Source organism: Leptonotus elevatus, chromosome 4 (assembly GCF_054856555.1).
Source record: "Leptonotus elevatus isolate MCC_2025b chromosome 4, RoL_Lele_1.0, whole genome shotgun sequence".
Taxonomy (NCBI): Eukaryota; Metazoa; Chordata; class Actinopteri; order Syngnathiformes; family Syngnathidae; genus Leptonotus; species Leptonotus elevatus.
In genome coordinates, this window is record NC_141242.1 from 22,480,377 (window position 1) to 22,506,783 (window position 26,407).

At 37.9% G+C, this 26,407-nt stretch overlaps 1 protein-coding gene across 3 annotated transcripts; it reads left to right on the top strand.

The window, feature by feature from the left end:
- Positions 1-9,815: 9,815 nt before the first annotated feature.
- On the top strand, positions 9,816-16,272 carry olfml1 (olfactomedin-like 1). Of its 3 annotated transcripts, none has more exons than XM_086074894.1 (8): positions 9,816-10,361; positions 12,484-12,587; positions 12,690-12,880; positions 13,004-13,107; positions 13,265-13,456; positions 14,246-14,426; positions 15,612-15,771; positions 15,934-16,272. In XM_086074894.1, the coding sequence occupies exons 1-8, from the start codon at positions 10,233-10,235 to the stop codon at positions 16,088-16,090; spliced, it is 1,218 nt and encodes a 405-aa protein (XP_085931020.1). In that variant the 5' UTR covers positions 9,816-10,232; the 3' UTR covers positions 16,091-16,272. The 3 variants fall into 3 exon arrangements, with proteins under 3 accessions (XP_085931020.1, XP_085931022.1, XP_085931021.1); XM_086074896.1 differs by lacking the exon at positions 9,816-10,361 and adding an exon at positions 11,158-11,398; XM_086074895.1 differs by lacking the exon at positions 9,816-10,361 and adding an exon at positions 11,411-11,558.
- Positions 16,273-26,407: the final 10,135 nt, after the last annotated feature.

A 26,407-nucleotide genomic window follows, 5' to 3' on the forward strand; every position in this document is an offset into this window, starting at 1 on the left:
TCAGGGCCACGGACTTTTATAAATCCGTCAGCAGGCTCATATTTTTACCATCTCATATCTACAGAGGAGTGATGCGGGAGGAGGTAGAAATAATATTTTGTGAAAATTAGGCAAGCCTGGCTGTTCGAGCGCTTCATCTCACGCAGACCTTTCCTTTTTTTTTCTCCCTAACGATGACGTCACGTCATAAATGAGTCATCTGCATGGCTAAATTACCAATATCACCACCACGAATGTCATCTTTAGACTTCATGTTTCACGTGGGATTAAATTAAAGTCAAATATAAAGTTACTCGAAACAACCTGTGCGGCCGCATTACAAAAATTCGGATACGTATTCAATCTAGGACCACATATGAAAGTGACCCATGCAGGTCGGATATGAAAAAATCTGAAATGAGCCGTTCAGACTGACATAAAAAAGTCGCATTTGGGCAAAAAAATCCGATCTGGGTCGCATTTTCCTGCAGTGTGAACATAGGCTACATTTACCCAGATCGGATTTTTATGCTTGACGCATCCGCGAGGTCCGCACGGCTCGGGAAACGTACGTGAATCGTCAAAGTTGTTTCACAGTTGTGACTTTATAACTGACTTTAATTGAATCCTACTTGAAACATGAAGTATAAAGATGACATTTGTGGTGATGTTGGCGATTTAGCCACGCAGACTGCTCATTTATTCCGCGCGACAATGACGTGACGTCATCGTTAGGGAGAAAAAAAGAAGAGGTCACCGTGAGATGAGGCGCTCGAACAGGCTCGCCTAATTTTCACAAAATATTTTTTCGACTTCCTCCTACATCATTCCTCTCAGTCCTCTGTAGATATGAAATGGTAAAAATATGAGACCCGACGACGGACTTATAAAAGTCCGTTGCCCTGACACGCTGGACCATACGTATTTACTTCCGCAAACACAGCGTTGTGAGTGACTTTCTATCTTCTTTTGCGCATGCGGGTCACTTTGGAGACGCATTACGTCCACACAGCAGACAGACTGAGGTCCCAGTTAATAGGTAATGTAAACGCTTACTCAAAAAAATCAGATTTCACCCAAAAAATCGGAATTGAGCATTAAGACCTGCAGTGTGAACGTAACTTACAATTACACACAGCAACCATATCGTTTTTTAATCAAAAATAAAAATAACAACTGAATCCCATTACTAGAGCACAATCAGAGTTTATTAGAACATTTATGAGAACATAAATAGATTTTAAAAAAAGAGCGCTAAACAGGTTTATTTGACCACCCGTCTCACTCTCTGAAAAGTTTTAAGAGCTCATAATAATGAACTGCACTTTAACATCCTTGTAGGGGTTTAAAAACATGAGCTAATATGTATTTTAACTACAATTATCAAGGGCAAGATTTATCAAATTAAATACAAAATGCAAATGTAAGTTTCAGCTACATTTAAAGTCATCTCTATTTGTTTTTCAATGCATAGCTTACTATGTTATGCATTGCAAATCTAGGATAATGAAATTCAAAGAGGTGCGATAGTACAGAACAGAGACAATTGATATATGGCACTTACGGTATAAACGTGATGGAAATATTCCACTTGTATAGTTGTACGCTTTGGGTATTGCACTTGTAACATGTTTAAAGGTTGCATAGCTTGCAAATAGATGCTGTTTGATATACTGTTGTTATAATACAGGAATATGAGTTGGAGGTTATTGCACTTTGAGTAATGTAGGGAAGAGTCCAGAGTTATGTATTGTGGTGAATTCTGCAGCGGATATTTGTTTACGGCTGTTGAATGTGTTGATAGCTCTGGGGAAGAAGCCGTTCTCGAGTTTGTGTGGCTTTTGTGCGCTCTGCAGTGTCAGCCAAAGGGCAGCGGATCAAACAAGCGATTTCTATGGTGAGAGTTGTCCTTGATGATGTTGTCGCTATACTGAGGTAGCGAGAGCTGGCAATGACCTCTAAACTGATATATAAACACATGTTTACCTGCATACACTGAAAAGTTGGCTGCATTTGTGAATATATTGTCTCGATATTTTGAATTGTTTTCAGCTTACTTGACTGATCACTGATTAAATTTGACTAAGAGTGATAAACATTTTCATCCAAAAGACTAAGTGCCCTATTTTAGTGCGCAGAGAAAATCTAGCGCTAACTGTGTGCAAGAGTGGAGTTTTCTTTCTTTTGGTATTGTGGTAAATAGGTGCATATAGAGGGTGTTTGCGCAATATCTCTCCTTGCGGATGAAGTAGTCGGTCACGCATGTGAAATGGACAATGGGAGACCGCCTTGCACCCCGAATCGTGCATCTGTGTGTGACAGTGTTGGTGAACGTTCCACATGACCTCTTTAAGGTGGTTGTAGGACCTGGCCGGACAACATTCAGCACACTCTCCAATAAGCCTAGAATCGTTCGAACATGCAAGCCACCGCAACATGTTGGTGACTCTGAATTAGGATAAACTAGAGAAGAAATTGGGTGGTGGGCCCTTTCGCCCACAAAGTGACCTCAGACTTCATAATAGCTCTGCTTGGTGAATGAACAACAATTGCCACAGACTCAAAATATGGTCAAAAGTCGTCTCAAAGGTACTACTTTGCTCCCGACCATATTATTATGGAGCAGTTGTAAAGCGCTTTGAGCACCACACGGTGTAGAAAGTGGTATATAAGCTCAATACATTTATCATTTACCATTCATGTAAAAAAATAAAAATTGAGACCACCTCTGTTTCTTGAGTTTCTTGTTCATTTCGCAGTAAATACCTGGAAAAGTTAAACTAAGATACATTTATTTGGACAACTGTAAATATGTCATTTGAATTTAATTTGAGAGCTGATATTGAGCCATTTTCCATTTCTTGACAATAACCCAAATCACTTAAGCTCAATAGCTATTGCAAAATATTGACAAAAGCAGTGCTTTTAGAAATTCGTGTTTTCTTTACTTTCTTAGTTGCATGATACACCTTTCGTGGTACGAAGCATGACAATTGTTTGTTCCCCCAAGACTATACATCACATCTGTTTCAAACACAATTCGTTAGATTTGTATCATTTCAACAAAAGGTAATGTTTATACATTTCTTTTTGCATTTGTGCATCGTTGCGATTTGAGTACAGCCAGCCTGCCTTATAATACCTCGAATCATGCACACATCACATTGATGCCAGCCCTTCTCATAAACAGTGCAATTAAGGCAAAATTGCATGTTTGTTGTTGTTTTTGCCTACAATCTCTGTGGCATATTCTTAGAAGTGAGGCATAACATTCAATAAAGTGGCTCAGTAGCAATAACGCAAGGTGCACCTGCAATTCACTCCACAGATGCTCTGCTGTATTTCAGTTGTGGGTGATTCAAATTCATTATTCGAGGGGATGGATCCAGGCTGAGAGCCAGGCCCAGCTGCCTCCGAGCTACACAACAGATCTGTTCACCTCCACACCGGCTGCTCTGTTCTTCATGGCTTGTGTAAGAGCAGCATCCGCTGATCAAATGAGTTGAAGGGATAAATGATACAAGTGTCATGATCTTTGGTTCTGAAACTCTGGGATGCAGTAGCAAAATGTATGACTACACGTACAATTTAGACATTGTAGGGTTGCGTATATTGTGTTCAAATTTGTCCAAAATTGCTGATGTATCTTGTTGGTTGTCACACCTGAAGAGGGTCATTTTTTCATGGACATGTGACAAGATTTTTTGCTGCCACAGCCACTGATTCGTGAGTTAGAAGGCAGTCGATGGTTCATATGCAGTGGCTCATTTTTCAGACGGAGAAGCGTGTTAAACACTTCAAGTCTTTTATTCTTGACAAATGAATATTCGCAAAACCTTTCAGCCTATTTCATCCTCTCCTTGGTTTGGGGCAATGGCTGCTGGTGGAGCTTTCTTAATATGGCAATATTATTGAATATGATACATTTAGTGGACAAGGTTCTATCTTGTATGAATCGACATGACCTTGAAAGACAAGTTCCTTTCATAGTCAGCGGCCGAAACAGTCCTTCAATAAATATGACCACATAGGTCGTTTTGAAAAGGTGCCAAATTACGACCAAGTATTCTGTATTTTAGTTTAGAAACCTCTATCGGCCATGTTAAATAGCAAAAAAAATACTAAAGTGATACTCAAACCCGGTCCGTCTGTTCAGAAGACAGGTGTTTATCTGACTTACCTATTTGTCCAGTGATTGTTTTAGTGTTGACTACATGTTTTGTAACAGTGTACAACCTCACTGTGCCTTTTCCTCATTTCAACCATTAGTGTCCCATGTAAAGATGTAACGTACTGTACAACCTTACTGAAAGCCTCATCCTAACCCCAACCATTAGTCCGACGGCAAATTGACATACATGTCAACACTAAAAATGAACTTAAGGTCATTACTGGACTGTTAGCTCAGTAAGTTAGAGGTTAGTCTCTCTACCAGAGGATCCAGGTTCGTGTCTCCGTTTTATATTTTTTCACTATTTAACACGGCCGATAGAGGTTGCTAAACTACAATATGTAACACTTGGTCGTATTTTGGTGCATGGTAAAACGACCAAAAATGGTCGTTATTGCTGGAGGACTCGTTGCAGCCGCCCTATGATGAAATGAATTTTCAACCAAAATATTTTGCAACTGCTCTGTCTAAACACACAGGGCTCTATTTTTCGTGCCATGTCAAAGTCTGGCGATGTAAATCTATGCAGGCTTAACTATGTTTTGGTATTTTCGTAGACCCGCGTTAAACGTGATTAGATGATCATAATTGTGTCACTACATGGGGCGTCGCACAGGTGCAATTGTGAAGGAAGGCGGTCTTGCGTGCAGCTCTTTAAAAACTTATTTTGTGCGCCGCTACCTGCCACACGACACAAGTGAATCAGTTTATTCTTCCATGAGAGGAACCGCTTTGATTGGCGGTGAATCAAGGTGGTTGGTTTCACACCAACAACGGTGAAATATACACTTTTCTTTAAATATGGCATGCTGTGCCTGCTTGTCAGCGAAAATACCAAAACTTGGTCTAGTCTAACTGCACGCAGAATTAGAAAATAAAGCCCTTATTGTGGGCTTCTCGAGTTTCTGGTATTTCAAGTATTGCCATATTTGGGTCATATCAAGACTAACAAATGAGGGCTTTGCTTTGAAATATTAAAGCTGTGGATGACAAGGCAAATGTCTCAGTAAGGTAACAACAACACATCGTAGTTTCATTAGCACTAATTAATTTATATACCCGTGGTTGACTTGGCATTCACCTCAGCTTTGTTGCACCAGGGAGCCTCGCAGTAATTACATTTTTAAAGATGGGGTTGAAAGAGGTCTGACTATCCACAGAGAGAGAACTTGAGTAAGGAAAATAACATCAAGAATTAGAACTAAACACTGACAGAAAAGGTCAGGGTGCTTATGAAACACTGTTGGGATTGAGGCTGTCAAAGGGTATAGTAAATCTAGTTATAAATGGACAGTGATTAACTAATTTATTACAGTTTTTCTCCATAGGTTTGGCACATTTCTTGAAACTGAGATGACATTTTCAAAACTGCAAGCTCATTTGGCTAAACAGACTTGGCAAAAGCACATATGTATCCTAAAACTGTTCACACATGCTTCACTCCAAGTTCCTTTCCCAAACAAAGAGTCGGTACAGTCACAACTGCAAAGATCCTTCTCAATTGCTTTGGCTCATCTGCATTCACTTAGTGCTTTTGCCAAAAGTAACTTGGATGATTTTGCACAACACCATGGAAAAGCAAAAGCTCATATCTCTCCCAAAACAGCTCACCTATGTGTCAAAATCAAATTTCTATGTCATACAAGTAGTCAGTGCCCCCAAAATGCATCGTCCCTTTGGCATTCTGTGAGCACTACAAGTCAAAATCATTAGCTGTTTTCTCACAACAGCTAACAAAATACAATTATATATAAAACTGAGGGGGGGAGGGGGGGATTTTACAAGAGCAGTATTCAAAGTTTGCGGTTTGACATACGCACAGTCAAGGTGTCAAGAAGGGGGAGCTTGAGGACCCAAATGCGGGAAGACAGGGCAAGGAGGCAGAGGTTCAATCAAAAAAGGGATTTTAATTTCTACAAAACAAAAGGCGAGATCTAAATTGCAAGGAAAAACATAACATGGAGAAAACAACAAGGCAAAACGGGCAGCATGACATGGGGGGAAAATCCAAGGCAAAAACCGGCAGCATCACAGGGGGGGAAAACAACAATGAACCGACACAGACAGAGGGGAGACAGCAGACTAAATACACAGACTAACGACACAACAAGACACACCTGGGGCAAGACACAAGTGGCTGAGGGCACTGATTGGATCACACGAGGAAGGGCAGGATCACACTTAAACAAGACCAAGGGAGACACACAAGGAAAGCAGAACCCAAAACATGACACAAGGAAATTGCAACAGTTTTTATTCACACAAAGTTACTTACACATTAGAGTGCAACAAAAGAAAGTGAAAGCCAAATTCTGTATATTTATAAAAAACTAAAAACTAATAACTAAAATCATATCTCGCACACAGCGTAAATGATGAACCAACTACTGTAACAGCGGATATGTTCCCTTGCAATGCAGCGAGGGAGAAAAAAAATGCGTGAATGTCTCATCCTCTACACTGATGCCCTGTGACGTCTTCGCATGCAGCATCCATCGCTTGAAGTATGGTCAACTGGTCTTGAGCGCAATGTTCATACACTCTCACCTCCAAGCGGAAAAAAAACCCTCTGAATTGGATTGAAGAAAGGAGAGTATGATGGTAGTAGCTCTGTGAGCATCCTGAGATGGGTTGCAAACCAGGCCCTTGGTCTACCGAGATGTAGGAAACTCCTTTGTTAGTCAAGTTCTACTTTCACCTGACTATTAATTACTGTCATGAATTTATCAAATATTTAATGAAATTCATATATGGGATTTGTATATTATATGCTTGATTAATTTTGACAATTGAACAGAGGATTTTGCATATTATGACTTACACACTGACATGTTTCAGAGAGGATAGCCATTAGACTGAAAAACAACTCATCCAGTTCCATCAGCAAGATCTATTCATTTGGAAAATGTGCTAAATGTGTGCACATTGTGCTAACTGTAGGCTCAATGTACACAACCATTAGCACAGATCCACTGAGGCAATTGAGACATTTTCAAAGACATTGGCAATTTGATGAAAGCAATGAGAAATGCCATTCAGTTGGCACCAATTGAAAGGTCGTTTCGGGATTTGTCCATGGTATTTTGAAAATGTCATCTCAGTTTCAAGAAATGCACCATTTTAGTCATGCGGGCTCATAAATTTAACAAAGCTGAAATTCAGAATTCAGTACTGCATTAATCATTAACATATTTCATTTACATAAATTCCTGTGCAAATATCATTCCATAGTCAGTAAAACTTCCTCTAACTTTTGATCACTAGTGACAAGCGCGGCAAAACAGTCATCATCTCAGTTTTTTCTCATCAAACGTTACTTTACATTAAGTGCTACTAATAAAGCATCTATACTTTTATTAATAGTTATATGTATTAAATATTAGAAGTATATATTGAACATCTCTCACCCAAACTGAGTTGAGATCCAATTCACTCTTGACCTGAATGAGGACAAGCAATACTGTATATGAATGGATGGATGATACAAGAATAAAACCAGTCAGCATATTACTGCAAGCCATGGCGTGTGATCTTCAAACAACAGAGCTTGTTTTTCAATGAATGCCTCTTTTATTCCATTGTAATAGCCACTGTCTCGACACCCTGCTCTTATTCTTTCCAGTCTGCAAACTAAAATCATTACCTGTTGATTTTAATATGAGTCCACATACAAATTTCAGAAACAAAGTAGTTTGTGTTTTCTTTTTTTTTTTGTAGCCAAAAATTGGCTGCTTTTACTTACCATAAGTATGGCAACGGAGTTGGATTTTAACAACCAACCGGCATTGTCAACATTATTGATTCATCAACGTACATTATACAGGATGATAAAGCTCGGACGCACAGACAGAGTCAGATGTCTTGCTGAGACTTCATGGATATTTTAAAGGTCTCCTCCACAAATTGCAATTAATTTTTCATGAGGGTACATCTGAACGTGTGTATGAAGGAGTTGGCTAGCATGTGCACATGTGATTTGTGGTTATCGGTTGGTACTCATCTCACCAAAAGAGTGTTTTACGCATTTTTAGGGTTATATTGTAATGTACTGTAACAAAATCATTATTAGTTTATTCTAAAGTATCAAGGCAGGCAGGACAAAAAAAAGTGAGTAAATATAGTAGTGTGTAGTATAGTAGTTATTTTTGCATAGTTAGGAATGTTAAAATGTTACTTAAGACATAACCAGTAAAAATAATAAAGTGGAATGATGTGATGATTTAAGCCTGGAATGAATAGATTTAGCCTATTACCTTATTTTCACCTCAACTCCGGCTTTACCAGTAGCCTGCATTGACAATTCACAATATGGTGAGTATGTGGGTGGTCTTAGTATTTCATAAGGTGTGCTGCTCTCTTGTGGAAAAAATGTGCAATAACTCCAGTGGTTTGGTATTTTGCTAGTCTGTTATCTTACTGCACTTTTTTTTCTGTATTTATCATATCTGGCATCTTGTTGAAAGCTGATGTATGTCATACCAAAAGAGCCTTAAAGCAGACCAAGGCTCTTCAGATGCAAACCAAACACTAGTAAAGCATGAGTTATTAAGAATGACAGTTTGGATGTAAATCCATCAAATTAGGCATTGAATCAGAAAGAATCATAAAAAGGCCATAACACCAAAATCATAGCTTCATTTGTAAAAATGCTTAAACAATGTTAATCTCCAATAAATTACTAAATCTAAGACCATGCATTAATGAGTTTACCTACCAAATGCTACAATTACATTATGTACAAATAATTAGGGCTATCACTATCGAATATTTTGAGAAATGATTATTCTGTTAATTAATATTAATAATCAAATAATCTGATTTAATTTTATATTAAAGTGTTTTTTTAAATAAATACCTTTTCCCCAATACTATTTCTTGACCAATTATTGTTGTTTTTGTATTGTTCAGTGATTAAAAAATAGTTAGTAGTTATTTTAACTTTAGTAGTTTATTTTAACACGGCCAGTTGATTGTGGGCTGGACACACACACACACACACAGTCCGCTGGTACAAAACATCCAATCAGCAATATTTTTAAAATCACAAAAGACATATTCTATTATTTACCTCACCCAATTATGAAACTGAAGTTCAGCGCATTATAAGCTAGGGTAGTGGCAAGGATCATCAGAAAGTTTAGTAGTTATATACTACTATTATGTATGGCTTGATAGAAAATATGTAGTATATTGAAATCTGTCTCGAGGAAAGCTTGCCAATCAGAGACTGTACAGTACAGCGTGACCGAGGGATGTTGTCATTTGCTGGTGCAGCCAGCAGCCTCGGTTTCCAGCGTACAAACGAGAGAGAGAGAAATAGAGCATCAAACTGGTAACATTTTCCAATGTGAATAAGTCATGCTAGCAATGTAGCAACCGTGGCTTTGGGTTAAAGACACGATGGCCGGGTGTGAAGTAAGGCGACATTCAAATTCTGTTAGCTGTTACAAAACAGCGAGCACCCTCTTTAATGATGACTGTCTTCAGTTGTTGTACATCTGCTTTGTGTGAGAGTTGAGGACGTGTCAATACTACAAAATTCATATCAAACACTGACTACTCACCATATTGGCTATTTCCTACTTTAGTTGTTTTAAGGTGCACCACCCCTTTTCTTATTTGTCTTGCTCATACCGCAAAAGCACACACTCCAAGTAAGGGTGAGCATAAAAGAGGGAGTCACAGATGGTCAGATTGGCGAAGAGAGAGAGGCTGAGGGGCTGGAATCCCATAAGAGCATCTGGATCCAAGAACCACTGGCCTCTAAGCAACAGCTAAATGAGAAATAACACAGAATGTGCTGGAGCTACACATCAGAGCAGAGTCTTTTTTAAACCCAGCAAGACAAAAAGGAGTGGGAAGAACATCAATTTCGCAAGAAATCTTTCAGCACAGCAGGACTATTATTGTTACGCATTCAAACCCTGAGGATTACTGTTTTTGGGGGGGACGTGTCTTTTCAGGCAAACGATTTGAATGGAATTGTATTCTGCGGGAGAGTTGCTGGATAATTGGAAAAAAAATCTTATTGAAACTTTGCAACAGATTCAGTGCTGATTTATTTTACGTGCCAGTGAAAATAATGTCAAAAAGAGATTTTTTTGTCCTTTTGCTATGTGTTTTTCTCAGCGTGAGTTCAGTTAAGAGCCAGGGTTCCCCCCAGGATGCCTTTATACTTCAATACCTGGAGAGGAGACTGGTTCAGATAGAGGTAAGAGTGTTTTTTATTTATATATAATGTTGTCCAAGGTTGGCAGGCATGCTTTAGCCTATCCCAGCTGTCTTTGGGTGAGAGGCAGGGTACACCCTCAACTGGTCGCCAGCCAATCGCAGGGCACAAATAGACAAACACCTATTACAGACAATCTAGAGCAGGGGTCACCAACTTTTTAAACTACTTCTTCTGAGTTACCAGTTTTATTCTTGAGCAAATGTGTGTGTTTTTTTTACAGTGGAATACACAATGGCAAAAACACAACACAAAGCATACATGTAATCAAGCCGCAAAAACAGATATACACATTCCCCTTTGCCTTTTCTTAAAAAGGGGGGGGGGGGGGCAACGATACTTCAGGGTAACCAAAGATTATGCCTAATAATTTGTTTCATAATAAATTTTAATCAGAGTCTCTAAATGTTGAAATATATTTAAGCACGCACAAGATTTATGCACATAATATGCTGTTAATTAACAATGTACAAAAACATTCAAAGTCTATGAAATAAATAACATCAGTGTTTAACATGATTGAAATTTTAACGCATACACTTGTTTAGTTTAATTCATTTAAGGAACAAGTCATATTTTGTCCCCATTTTCACCCTATAAAAAATACATAAATTTGTTCCTTGCACTACTACTTTATTTACAGCCACATAATGTTATTAATGTTATTATATCCCCCACTTCTAGACCAAAAAAAGTTAGGGCATAAATAGTGTTAAGCATTCTTCAAGCTGTTTTGTGTGTGATGTTTAAATATCTTATTTTGAAATCAATGCTTTTAATGTGGAAGGCTGCTCTGTACTTATTTTTCCTGTTTCACGTTACCGTTAGTCATTCAGCTCATGCATTTATTTTTAGCTTGTGCGAAACAACTTTAACTTATTGATGTCCGTCCAAAACAATCTATCTGAACATAAACGTTATAGACGTGCACAGGGAAACCAACATGACATTGCCAACAACATGTAACCTTAGATTCTTCTTCTCCAGACTCCTATTGAGGTGGATTACAACATTTTGTGGTAAATAGCGCCAGCTATTGTGTATAACAATCAGTAGGCGTCTGATTGAAAGAAAAAAAATGCTGGCAGGCTGTACTGAAAGACGTGCGGGTATTTTGGATTTACCAGGGATTAAACCTCCTCACCATACAGTGTACTCATAAATGTACATACCCCTAGGGTAAGCATATTAACCGTGTTTCTTAGTGCTGTGTAAAATGAATATAAGATGGCCTCCTTTATGATTCACAGTCAATAAGGTTGGTTTGTTTGTTTGTTTTTCTCCATGCATTTGTGTACGTGTACCAGGGGGCAAGAAAATACATTTCCAAGCCTTAGGTTTAAGGCTTGTTAAAGTTAGTCCATCTTTATTAAATAGTGAGGTATAAAAAGTTTTAAATCTGACCTGATTATTTAGTGCTAGTGAATAGTTAGGTAACATTCTCCATTAACTCATTCACTGCCATTGACGGCTATTGACATCAAAAATTCATTTAAACTATTTCTATTAGTTTCGCTTTTTTTTTTCCACTTTTGCTAAAAAGAATATGAAAACCTAGAAAAAAATGTTTATTGTACATTTAGAACAGATATAACATTTAAGATTAATCGTGAGTTAACTATTGAAGTCATGTGGTTAATTACAATTAAAAATTAGGAGCGTTGGGCAATTAAAATTGTAATTAATTGCATGACTTGAGTTAATTCACGATTAATCGCAAATTTTATATCTGTTCTAAATGTACAATAAAAAATTCTAGGTTTTCATACCCGTTAACAAAAGTGGAAAAAAATGTTAAACTAATAGAAATAGTTCAAATGAATTTTTGACGTCTATAACCGTCAATGGCAGTGAATGAGTTAAAATCCATAAAAAAAATTTTTTAAAGACTTCCTGCTGAACAAGCTCCTGAAAGTTGAGTGAATACATTCAAACAATAATCTGCTTTCTTGGTTCATCTTTCACATTTCTAATTGTAAGAGGGTTATGTTGGTGGGATTTATCATGAAAATGGGTGTCATATGCTTCAAGGTCTTGATATCAAACCTTACATTGCCTGACTTCAGTTCTGTATTAAAAAGATCCTCTATGTAATTGATGTCAGGAGCGTCTGAATCAATGTGAGCAAAACACAGTGAGCGTAACCCAGAAGACCTACGATCTCTCCTCAGAAATGAGAGGTCATCTGTCCACCTTGAACGTTTTGAGGTATGATTACCACTGAACAGCTGCCATATGTATGTTGCACCAAGAAACATCAGGATTTGCTGAACTCGAAGTGCATGAAATGAGAGGTGATTTCCCTTTTAGATCAGAGGTGAGGAGCCAGCTGGATAGCATCTCTGCGCGTGTAGAGCGAGTGGAGAGAGAGCTGGAATATCTCGAAAACAAGATGCCCGCCCAGAGTGACATTGAGATGGAGGAGGCACTTCTGGAACAACAGATAAAAGCAGCAGAATTGGACCAGCTCAAGAGGAAAGCAAAAATCAATGTGGAAAACGGTATGGTAATGTATGATGGAAGATGACATGTAGATAAAGAAAAATACAAGGGAGAACCCAATGTAGACCTATCAACAGAAGAGCTCAATTAAAAATATTCTTGGTGTTCTTTGTCATTTCCAGATTGTAATGTAGCTTTGAGTGAAATTAAGTCCCTTAAAATTGTGAAAAAGATGGGAGATAACGCAGGCTCCTGGTTCAAGGACCCTTTTAATGGATCAGCTAAGGTATGCATTTGTTGTCCTTATTGTTGCCTCAGCGTTGAATTGCTATTGGCTGACGTGATCGTCACAGAACCAATGTCAAACGATTCACTGTCATTAAAAGTGTGAAACATTTGACCACAATAATGTTGTCTTACATCAAGTCTGATCAAACTTAAAGGTCTACCTGCTGAGTGGCGTTCGTAACGACACACTGCTGGAGTACGGATCTCTGCAAAGCTTCTCGGAGAGAATCGCTGTACCCCCGGTTAAAGTGGTCAGGCTGCCTTTTTCATGGCAGGGAACGGGCCACATGGTCTACAACGGATTCCTCTACTACCACAAAGCAGACACACCCAACCACATACTAAAAGTGTGTTAAGTATATCCAGCCTAATACACTTTTTGATGTGTTTTTCTTCCTATGCATTTGTAAAACACTCAAATTCATGCAGTGGTCCGGCACATGGAGTGGATCGTTTGGCAACAGAGGTCATTTGTAAGTCCTGATTTCTTTTAAAGTTGCAGCGGATTACATAACAGTGCGGCTCTTGGCTGGAGTCTGAGTGCACTACAATTGAACTTAGTGATTCGGGAGGATTGTTTTTCCTTGTTTCTTTGCCATTTAATAATATTTGAGGCCAGTAAATTACATTTGCCAAAACAAGCTTGAAAGATGTGATTCTAAGTGACCTCAGATCTTACTTTCCCTCATCAAACATTATAATCTAGTTCTTTAGGACACAAATTACCACCAGAGATGGTCTGGCAGGAAGGGATAAAAAAACAACAACAACTCTAATCCACATAGCATATCTGCTTTTGGGGTTAAGGTGATAGGACGTGAAGATCAAACGAGATGAGAAAGAAGACATTTTGTCCTCATCAGAAGTCTTGTGACATAGCTTGAAACATTCTGTGTTGAGATTGCTATACTCCTATTTTAATTGATTTTGGTCAACCATTCAGCAGTTATGGACATATATGCCAAAAAAACAAAAACAAAACAATGATCTATGAATTTTCAAGTTTTGCTATTACTTTTGACAGGTATAAAACATGCATATAAATATGCTGCATCATCGAATTGGTGCATATTCTATCAGCAAATACAGGATTCTTCTACTTTAAATAGCTCTCATTTCTGCCATTTCTCCTTCAGGTTGACCTGTCGAACGGAACAGTAGTGGACAGCACCCTTCTTCCAGGTGCTGGTCGCCTACCAGTGTACAGTTTGAATGCCAACACCTACTTGGACATAGCTGTGGATGAGCTAGGTCTTTGGGTCATTCATGCTGACCCGGAATATGGAGGAAACTTGGTTCTAACTAAACTGGATAAAGGTCGAGTACTACTGCATATGCATTCTCAAAGTGTCTCCAAATTCTTCAAATTAAAATGGCTTTTTTCCTCTCACGACAAAAAAAAATACTAGTGTTTCTGATATTTAGCTGTAGTGTGACCAAACGTCCTATTTTTCCTAGACATATCCATATCTGTCTGGGCATCCGGGGTTTTTATTAATTCACAAACCTGTACCGTTTTCATTGCGGGACAAATGGGAGGCGGAGTGCATCATGCTGTTAATATGGTCAGCTTTTTATGTACCTCACTTACTGAGCATTCAAACAAGGTGCTAAGATGTGTTGGCAGCCCAGATTAAAAAATTTTTTTTTTTTTAGCTTAATGGTAGTGCTGTGTACTGACGTAGGTTCAACCCCCTTCCCCTCCATTAAGGGGAAAAAAAATGAGGGACAAAAAGGTTGTGCTAAGAAAATTGTCATTATTTATCCATTGTTGCTTTATTTTCTACCCATACAAGACCAAGCATATGTAAAAAAAAATATTATAATGTATGGCATCTTTGAGTAAACTTTTTTTGCAATTCAAAACATGGTCACCCTTAACTTACTAAAATCGTTTGTCTACCATGCGGTGCATTTTGGTTTGGTAGTCTCCACATGTTTTTGGTTAGCAACACACTGTGTGATGGCAGGATGCTGCATGAGCTCAGCAATAGCTTGACATTATAGCAGCAAGACATGCATGTATGTTGAATTGAATGTAACTTGCCAGAAAAAAATGACGTCTACGATGCAAGGTCGAGGCATTATCTGTCAACAAGAACCACAAATGACTCACAAATTCTCTAGCCATTGTAACCTCTTTTTTTTTTTTGAAGAGCTTTCTTTCTCTCCTTCATTTTGTTCTTTCTCCAAGTAAAACTGGAAAATGTGATTAAAGAAAATAGGTACTGTTACTTCTACATTATTTGTGTCATCACTTGAAAATCTATTTTTCCTAATTTTGATGATAGTAAAAATAATAATAATAATAATAATAATAAAAAACTGTGACTCAGTTGTAGGCATACATATTATTTCATTGAACATGTTTTGTCAGGATGAAATTGTTCTGAATGTTTTCCTCCAAAATAATATCGCAATTTGGACAAAAGCTCCCCACATACTGTGTAGCACTTTTGTAAAAAATAAACATCCATGACATTTTCATTTAATTTCTTCTAGGAAACCTGGCATTCGAGTCCATCTGGGATACACAGTGTAAAAGTCATGATGCTGAAGGAGCATTCATAATATGTGGTACTCTTTATGTGGTCTACAACACACACTATGGCGGACGGTCAACTGTACAGTGTCTCTATGATATTCACGACACCATCCACAGGTTGGCCTTCAACTCACAAATTCAATACACACAAAAATATGCACTTTATGCTAACCTTTTGTACTACAATTACACAGAGTGACCTCACAAGTCACCTTATGAAGTGACACATCCTTCCCAACTAAATAACCATTTTCTCTTTACTGTGCCATCGACTGGAAGTGCTGAGAGTCCTGTGCTGTTCTTCCCAAAACGCTACACAAGCCACAGCAGCATCCACTACCACCCTGGAGACAAACAGCTATATGCTTGGGATGATGGCTACCAGACAATATATAAAGTGGAGACACGCACCAGCGATCAAATTACAGCTAAATGACAGTTTGGTTCACATTTTCCCTTCACCAGTCATCCCATTCCTACCAATTATTACACACAATAAGTACAGTATTCACTCATTTAGTACATATAAAGCATTGTCTTTTCTCCTGGTAGTTTGCTGCCAGTAGGTCAAACAAATGTTACATTTTGTATCGTAATAATAAACAGCATTAAATGGCATTTGTGTTTTCATTTCAATTTGAGAAGCAAGTTTAGACTATTGGCCAAAAAGCAGTTTTGAGTTTTGAGCGAGAGCCCTTCATCAGCCAATACAAACCGCAATGTATTGAACAGACAAGACAGGCACAGTAATGACAAGGCTTTAAAGCTCTTTGTGATTGTTGGAACATTTGAGTGCTGTCAAGAAAAAATACAGCCGTAGACATGTTTAATGTGACTGTTTACATAACATGCAAAAAGACACAAGTAACACCAAATAATGGATATATTTTTGTTTTGTTTATCCTGATAGTACCTGCAGTGCATCTTATGCCCACTAGATGAGGATGCAATGCAATTAATAAAAAAATGCTGTTTAATTCCTGTTATATGAAGTCTAATACGGAGACGTTGATAAAATTGCTAAACGTGAATTATATAATGTTCTCTATATTAGTGGCTCGTCTTACCAATGCTGCTATCATGCTGCACAACTAGCTTGTTCAACCTAAATGTAGAAATAATCTAACATGCCCCAAAATGCCCACTGATCAATAGCTTTTGTCTCCATTTTTCCTTAGAAATATTGCTTGAAATCAAATTTCCTGAAAGTTTATTGAAATTTGAATATCATGTTTCTGTACCATTTTGTTTTTATTTTCTATTAATTATACTTCTTATGGGATGTCCTAAGGTCTTAAGCTATTGTGATGCCGTTGACAGAAGAGAAACTTGGTCGAGAGGATATTAAAGTATCCTGTGCGGGGTTGCACAAGTTCGATTTATTAGCACGTAGAGGAGAACTTCTGTTCTGGAGCTAGTCACAGAGCCTTCCAGATGTCTCCAATACCACTATAACAATTTTCTAATGTATATGTATGATGCTATTGGCTTGTGTGTCTAAAGGTTGGGTGGGTGGTGGAGGGAGTGGGTAGTTTTTTGTTAGTTTTTTATATGTAAAGCACTTTGAGTTGTTTCTTTACATGATAAGGTGCAATATAAATAAAGTTGACTTTGACAGAAACAATCAGCTGTCAATAGAAATGAAGTCAGCCACAAGTGGGAATGTTTAAAAACTATGCTTACCCACATCCACCGCAGCTGTCTTTTAAAGGATTATTAATATATATATATATATATATATAAACATTTATATTTTTCTTGTACTGTACACGTAATTTTAATAATCCATTTTTTGTTTGTTATTTTCAAGCTGCAGAATATGTAATTGTTACTGCTCCTGTGTTTAAAAAAGAAAAAGAAACAGCACACACCCTTCTTGACATACACGAAGCGCACATGATGTCACATCCACAGAGAGAGGGCGGGAAATTCAAACCTGAATCCAGTCTGAAAACTATTGGCCAGAGGCTTGCAGGAGTAACCATTGTCATCGTGAACAGCTAAGGTGTTAATCTACTAGGGGTGTTAGAATAAATCGATTTGGCAATATATCGCGATATTACAGCGCACAATTCTCGAATCGATATGCGGCCAAATAGATTTTTAAACATCAATTTTTTTATGGGAATATTCAACAAAGCGTCTTACTTAGGGTTAGGATTTACACATTAAGCATGGAAGAATGTTATATTAATGGAACATTAAGCCTTAATATTTTATTTCAGTGCTGTTCAAACAGGAAACTTGAATTTTCAGATAAATAAATAAATAAATTTTCATATAAATCTTACGTGTACATGTACAAGTTTATTGATTAGTATTTTCAAAAATTTTGTTTAAAAAATCGCAATAATCAATTTATAGAATCGTATCGGGATTAATTGGTATTGATTTGAATCTATGAAATCATATGAATCTATGAATCATGACACGAATCGAATCGCCAGGTACTAAGCAATTCACACCCCTATAATCTACTATTAGAAGATGTTCCACTCATAAATGGTCAAATAAAAAGGCTATAATAAAGATTGTGGGCAAATTATCAAAACGAGCAGCCTTAAATGTTGTACTTAAAACTATGTAAAGTACATTGAGTTACCTTGTGTAAATAAACCTGTCTTAATTTTATTTGCATTGATTTTGGTAGTACCGGTAATTGGGCAAGTTGGCTCAAATTGTCTACTAATCCTTCATTACTACTAATTCATTCCTTTGAATATTGGAATGAATTAGAACTCATAATTGATATTGTACTGTGGGTCAAGCAGTGAAATAACTTATAATGCCAAGGTCACACTGCTGCTCCACATGGGGCGTGTGGTTCTTCGCTCATTTGCGAGTTTCCCCCATTGGAAGCCCTTAGAAAACGGCAAACACTGCGCTCTAGTGGTCGGATTTAGACATTGCAGCCTATATTACAGCAAAATATCCCCCGTGTATAACAGTAGTTCTTTTAAAATGGTGAAGGTCTTTAGTTTTCAGTAAACAGGACTTAAAACTGTCAGTTTGAAACAATATATAATTTTTTTTTATTCATGATGATAATCAAGATTGAATGAGATTAAAAAAACAACAACACACTGGTGATAATTTTATTCCATCATATCACCCGACCGTAGTTTGAAATGTTTTGAAAACTTGGACACTCATGCGTGTCATGTCCCTGAAGAACAAGGCAAGATTGGAAGCTTACAGCATTTAGCATCTCATTAATATCAATCAGTTCATCAGGCCTCAGCATGTTTTTGTATCCTATAGGAAAGGGAGGCTTTCACAATGGTTTGTATGGTAATGTTTGTATTACACAGTACGCTGAATTATTTTCTTCAATAGTAGCTCATGCGGCTTTCTGCCGGACGTCTCTGTGGGATTCCTTCTGCGTTGAATAGAACAGTGACATGCTGCTAGACGTGTTTTGTCAATGTGAAGCTGTCGTTATAGCAACTTGCAAGAGAATTCTAAGAATAAAGTCAGAATTCTGAGATAAAAGTAAGAATCCACCCTTTTTTCCCCTTCACGGGCGCTAATTCTCTTCTATAGAAATTGCAGGGTTTTTTTTAACATAAAAAGTCAAGAAGTTAACAAACAGTGGTCTAACTGTCTCCCAGCATCACTTTACACGTGTATAATGCTGTAGAACAAGGACAGGAACCTGTGAGAAAGTGATAGACAAACAGGAAGTTGCTAATGCAGTGGTAAGTCTGTCCGTCCATACATTTTCAGAACTGTTTATCTTTATTGCTGGCGCAAATGTAATCTCAACATGATTCTGTCAGTTAGTGTCAGACCAGATATGGGTTGTAACATTGAATCGCAAAATATCGCTCACCCAATATTATAATCACCAGTCACAACTCGACTGTGTGCCAACGGCTTAGTTATGAATCATGATTGGCAGCTTTTTTAATCTTGGTGAGTCAACCTAATGAAGTCTGAAAGTTTAGGATGTTTACCACGTCATTCTGTTCAGATATCCCACACTTGCTTTTACTGCTTATTAATATTCACTCCACCAGTTATAGTTCTGTCGGGTTCGTTGACCTCCTCATGGTCAACCGTCACTTCTCTTCCAACTCTCTTTCTCTTTTCTCATCCATTTATCCTCACTGACAAATTGACATCCCCATTCAAATGGAGGTGTTGACATGATATTTGTTTGCTACTCACTGAATCGGTTCCATTCAGTGAATGTTTTATTTTATTGAACCCCTTTTTAACATTTAGGAATGTTCCGAATATATTCACACTGTTGATTGATTTTATTTATGTATTTATTTATTTTTTACCATTTCCATTAACACTATAAAATTGTATTGACGTGATAAATTATTTGGCACCCTCAAGCAGTTTCCATGGTACGAGCTGTGCGGTACTGGATGCTCAATGGTGTTCAGTTAAGGCCCTCACCTGACTTTTACATTTTGTCATTAATATTGGAGGCGCAATGATGAAATTAACAGCAAACCAATCAATTGAATTTACACTACAACAAAGTTTAAGGCACTTTCTTTCACTGTTGTGGTGAATAATTTGTTGAAAATAATGAGAAGTACAGTATTTAGCAACAACATGGAAGCTGTGTGACTGCTTGTTTGTTTGCTTGTTTGTTTGTAGTTCAAATCCGTTACTGTTAAAAATGTATGTTGTGAGGGAAAATAGATGAATTAGGGCTTTCAGTATGTGTACCAGTTGCGGTTTCAAGACCAATAAATATTAAATTGAATCAATACCAAGTACCACCCATTGTAAAAAATCTTTGACACATTTGAAGTTTTTTCAAAAACGAAGGTCACCTAATAATTAATTTTCCTTCTATCTAATTGTGTTTTTAAACAAGTAATTCACTAACTATCACTAAAATTCCTTTTGTGGGAAAGTATTGAAGTAAATATAATAGCTATATTAAACAATAATATATTTACACAACACAGCTCCTAATGCACATCCATGTGTGTTTATGGCATGGAATGAGCACACGTGTTTTTGTCTGTGCTCCAAGAGGCTGGGAATGCCAGAATGAGTCACTGGCTGGTGGCTCTGGGGCTGTGTTTGATAACACAGCTGGGAATGCAGTGAAAAGAGGGGGTCGACAGAAAAGCCTGGGGAAAAATTGCATTGAAAGGTGTTGAACATTTGCAGGTGTAAGCTACAGTTTATACTGTAAGCATATTTGAGAATAGATTTTTTAAATGTGGATATGAGCATTTATACTACACGTTCTGTGTGTGTGTGTGTGTGTGTGTGTGTGTATGACATGTGTGCGTGTGTGTGTTCAATGAGTCATATTTGCTGTCCAAGTCTCCCAGAAAACCCCTCTAAGCATCAAGCAGATGTAACCTGATTCATTCGGTGTCATTCAGACAGCATGTATCTCGCATTCATTTTCACTACAGCTTTGCCACGGAGAACTCACTGCTGTTATAGCATTACTATGTATTGTGTGGGACTGGTTATGATCCGGGATGGGCGTTTGACAAAATGTCCTTCATTGAATGTGGGGATAATTTTCAATTAACTGAAACACAGATGTTTCAAATGCACTGCTTTAGCACTGTGGTTAGCACACCAGTGCAACATTTCTATTCTGTTACCTTTCCGAGAACTCTCAAAGAGCTCAAAGGGGGTGTTGACTGGGTTACGAATGGGGAGATGGTTGGGCGTGGTCTGGCTGTGATTGTTACCTGAAGTTGGCGCCAAACACGTGGTTTGTGTCCCAAATTTAAGATTTCAACAAACATGCACTAAAATGTCAAAGTAATGACCAGGACATGTAGACAGCATTTGTAGACACCAGTTTATACAGTTTATCGGCAAAAAAAAAAGTTGGTTTAGTGTTGAGTTATCCTTTAATTTCCCTTACAGGATAAATAAAATGTCCTTCACAGGTTTAATAGATTGTGTGTAAATATTAGGAGTGTCAGGCGATTAAATTAGTTTTCTTGTAATTAATCACATGACTTCAATAGTTAACTCCCGATAAATTTTATATCTGTTCTAAATGTACAATAAACTGTACAAAACAGTTTTCATACTCTTGTTAACATAAAAGTGAAAAAAATGTTAAACTAATAGAAATATGGCAGCATCTTTTAGTTATTGATACAGTAATTAAATAATTCATAAAATCGAGTTAAAAAAAAAGATGTACTCTACTGTAAAAAACATGTGATATTGATTTGTGTTGAGGTATTTTTTCTGCCACTAGATGGCATAATTGCATTTGTAAGACGCTGGCGACGGCTCAGTGCATTTTCCTTTTTATATTAAGAGCTATCTAATCTTTAACATGAAGTATCGTGAAATTCTGCTCATGTTTAAAGTTGTAAAATACAACTTGACCCCAGGCTCCACAAATATATGCATTATTATGAAATGTATTACTCTTAAAAAATTAGTGCCGTTAAAGGAACTTGAAGTTAACTCAAAATTAACGCACTAATTTTGTAAATATATATTAGAGAGAGACTGACCTATGTCCATTCTTTGGCCTTTCTACCTTTCCTGAGATCAAAATTAACCCCTACCAGAGCGATGGAAAGGCCAAAGTATGAAGAAAGGATCTGCCTATTATCCAAAACTAGCAAGAATTTAGTGATATTGGGCTCTCGGGCAACATTTCAGGATGTACTTAAAATTCACTGCATGTATAACCTTTACAGGTAAACTTAATTTGACCTTCTTTTAAATACACATGTCCAACTCTTTTCTGTGTTTCAGTACTTAATAGAAGTAATTAATGCATCTCTTTCCTGAACAGCAACAATTGGTTAGGGGTCGATTTCACAAGGCAAGTTCAACAAACTGTGAGAATGACCCTGAACAACGAGTTGACATATCCTCAGATAGGAAACTCTGCGTTTTTCGGTTCCAGGACAGCTGATTTGAGTTAGTTTTATCAACGCAGAGTAGTTTCACCTGGTGTTACCACCACACTAAAAAGACCACATCAATGGAGCCCCGATTCAAATAGTCACCATGGCCACCCACTGCTCCCGCGTTTTTTTTACCCCCTTTCAACTGGAAGTCTTAATGCGATCATATGGCGAATTTGAACATCCATCCATCCATTTTCTTAACCGCTCGTCCTCACAAGGGTTGCGGGGGGCGCTGGAGCCTATCCCAGCTGGCTTCGGGCAGTAGGCGGGGTACATCCTGAACTGGTTGCCAGCCAATCACAGGGCACACGGAGACGAACAACCATCCGCACTCACAATCACACCTATGGACAATTTGGAGTGTTCAATAAACGTGCCATGCATGTCTGTGGAATATGGGAGGAAATCGGAGCACCCGGAGAAAACCCACGCAAGCACGGGGAGAACATGCAAACTCCACCCAGGAAGGCCGGAGCCCGGACTCGATCTCACGTCCTCTGCACTGGGAGGCGGACGTGCTAACCATTTATGCACCGTGCCGCCCTGAATTTTAACATGTCTTAAGAAAAAAAAAGTACAACACCGCAACAGAACAAAAGAGAGGGAGCAGAATCATATATATATATATATATATATGTCTATACGGCTCTGAGAGAGAGGCGGCGTGGGAAAACGTTGCTACTCAGATCAATGCGTAAATTTAAATGTAGTCATAATAATATTACAGGGGAAACCTGTTGAATGGTATTATTAAATTTATTTAATTTAGGTGCAATCCTGCGGGGAAGAAGCGCACTTGACTTAAAATGAAATATAAAAAACTTAAAATGAAATATAAAAACATTATTCAAACGGGTATAATAAAACCACGGAGCGCAACAATAAATCCTGCGATGTGAGCGCATGACTACGGCTGGTAATGTTGCAAATGTAAGGACGGATTAAGTTGTGTATGTAGACGATGGACTGTGACAAAAAAGATAACTGTCCGGAAATGCCAGCATATGTATGCGCGGTCTGATAATCTCACGATGAATATTTAATTCCCTGCGCAATAATGCGGCACCTTTATCAATAGGGTCATTGTCAAAAACACATGCCATGTCCGTTAACTTTACGCAATTGACTATGGTGTATTTACACAAACTTTGGCCGCAGCGGACTGAATGAATGAGGAAATGAAATGTCGCCTGTAGCTGAAAGTAGGCGGGTACAGAGAGAAACTCGAAGTCCATTGTGAAAAACCTGATACCGACCAGGTTAAGTTCATGGACTCTGTTACTACGGTAACTGACCGAGAACTTAAATGACCTCTTTTTATGAAACAGGCTAGAGTTACTTCTATTTCTCTGGTTTCAGTTACCTCCCTTTCTGAAACGGAAAATGCAGAGTTTCCCCACATTTCAGGGTTTATTAACTTAGGGTTCACACTAAACCTGCTTTGTGAAATGGACCCCAGTAGTTTTTCGCCATTGCAAAGCTTTAAGCAAGATGTTCTGTGCCTGAGTCAAACTGGCAGGTTGCAAAGGAGATAAATACAGAGAGACTGGAAGAGTCACAGATTGTATTGTTCAATACCAGCTCTCAATTATGCACCACTTTGTTTTGGTTTATCAAATGAAATCCTAAAATAATAGATTGATGTTTTGTTGTGGTCTCTGTAAAGGTGTAAAGGAGCACAAATAAATACTTCTCAAGGTTATCATGATCATGGCCCAAGGCCATTGTTGGTTCTATATGACAATAATTAGTTCCACAAGAATGTCACCTCTCGAACCTGGACAAGGATTCTTAGCTATGGGCAGCTGACCTGCCAAAGACCTGTTGTTTGTTTTGTCTGATCTTAGCACTTGTAATCCCTCTTTGCTTCTCCATCTCCATTTGAAGTGGAATTCCTGCTGCTTGACCAACCCAAGCTTTAATTGCTCCAATTATTTTAGATGTGCTTTGAACATTTAAGCACAAGAAAGTGTTTTTAAAGATCCCACATAATAATAATGATTTAAAAATGTATCTTTCTGATGTTAGATGAACTAAAATTAGGGTTTTAGAATGGCCTTCTGTTTCAGTTCCGTGGGGTTGGGTTTTGTTTTGGTTTTTTTTTCGGTGTTCTTGTTGTCTTTGTCTGTGGGATCAGTGTTTTGTCATGTGTTCCTTGTCTCGTCATGTGTAACCATCTCCACCGAGGTGTCTTCCCCTTCCCCGTGTGTTGATCAATCAGTGCCCTCAGCCACTCTCACCCAGGTATGTCAATCCGTGTGAATGTATTTAGTCTGCTGTTTTTGGTCAGTCTGTGTGGGTAAATTGTCGCTGTTGTGTCGCTGTCATGGTTCCCCTTTGTTCTTGGTTTTCAGTTAAGTCTAGTTATTTCCCTGTATTTGTTTGCTCTTATTTTGGACTTTGGTTAACTAGTACCTGGATTGCCTTTTTGTTTTTGTCTTATTAAGCAACCCCTTTTAGAGCACATCTGCCTCCTCACTGTGCCACCTTGCACTTGGGTCCTCAATCTTGCCTCAAACCCTGACACCTTCCCCAAATCGTGACTTTTTAAACAACAATGAGAACATGTGGACAATGCTAAAGAAAGTCCCTGTCAGCAAGCCAACACAGTTAACTGAACTGCACCAATTCTGTCAAGACGAGTGGTCAAAGATTCAACCAGAAGCGTACCAGAATCTTGTGGATGGCTACCAAAAGCGCCTAATTGAAGTGAACATGGCCAAGAGATGCATTATTATTATTATTATTACTATTACTATTATAACCAAAAATTTGCATTGCTGTATGTATATTTTTGACCCAACACATTTGCTCAACTTTTCTGTTAACCCCGAATAAAGTCACGAAAGAACAAAAATTCATGATTTTTTTTGTGAAAGTATCCGTTCCAATTACTCTATCAGAGAAAAATCTGTGTTTTATAATTAACTGGAAGTTTGGGAGACATGTTCTTTACAAGTGTATGTAAACCTTAGATCACGACTGTACATGACCCAAACTGATCCCTAGCCACAAGGACTGTTTTTCCCTAGTGCTTGAAGTCGTCACAAATTGCTTGTTCATGCTTTTCATAGGATTTGGGTGTCTCATCATCATCATTATTGTTATTATTATTATTTGAAAACTACAAATTAACTCCCCTTTCATAGTGTCATCCTTGTGATGAACTATTTATCTCTGCATTCAGTCTGAAAAATTTTAGGACCTAATTGTCACCTCGGTATGAACTTTGACCTTGCAGCAGTTCTTTAGGTACATTAAGAACTGGTGAATGACAGAGTGTGTCAGGGGTTAAATCGCAAAGCTCACTCAGGATCAGGGACGATTAGACCCACTCATGAACATTATATGCCAATCCACTAAATGTCTCCATAACACATCTTTCTTACTCATCCTGTTTTCTCATCATTGCTTCTTTTCCCACAATACAACATTCTCACCTTGCACAAATTTCCTTGTGTGCGGTCACTTTTTGTGATTACAGTTTTACTTATTTGGGATAGTGTGTAAAGCAAATCTTTTTTTATTATTTATTATGTTTGTTGTTGTTTTTTTTTCAATTATTTGCTAATTTTGAATTTGATGTTTGTAACACATTCCAAAGAAGCTAAGACAGGGGCATGTTTACCACTGTGACCAAGGGTGTGACTTTTCCATCGGAAAATTCAGCACAACACTCGAACAGCGGTCCATTCCAGACCGACATGTGCCAGTGTTTTTTTTTTTAATAGGCTCTAATTCCTACATCATTTACAATACACACAGCCATCATTCAACAAAACATAATTATAGATTACTGTTCAACAAATACAGAATGATTGAACTCAATTTCCTCAGAAAATTTATGGCAATTAATTGTCAATTATCAAGTAGAT

Coding starts and splice junctions, on each gene's coding strand:
- olfml1 (XM_086074894.1), top strand. CDS start 10,233: ATGTCAAAAAGAGATTTTTTTGTCCTTTTGCTATGTGTTTTTCTCAGC. Junction 10,362..12,483: donor GGAGACTGGTTCAGATAGAG/GTAAGAGTGTTT, acceptor AATTGATGTCAG/GAGCGTCTGAATCAATGTGA. Junction 12,881..13,003: donor AAAAATCAATGTGGAAAACG/GTATGGTAATGT, acceptor TGTCATTTCCAG/ATTGTAATGTAGCTTTGAGT.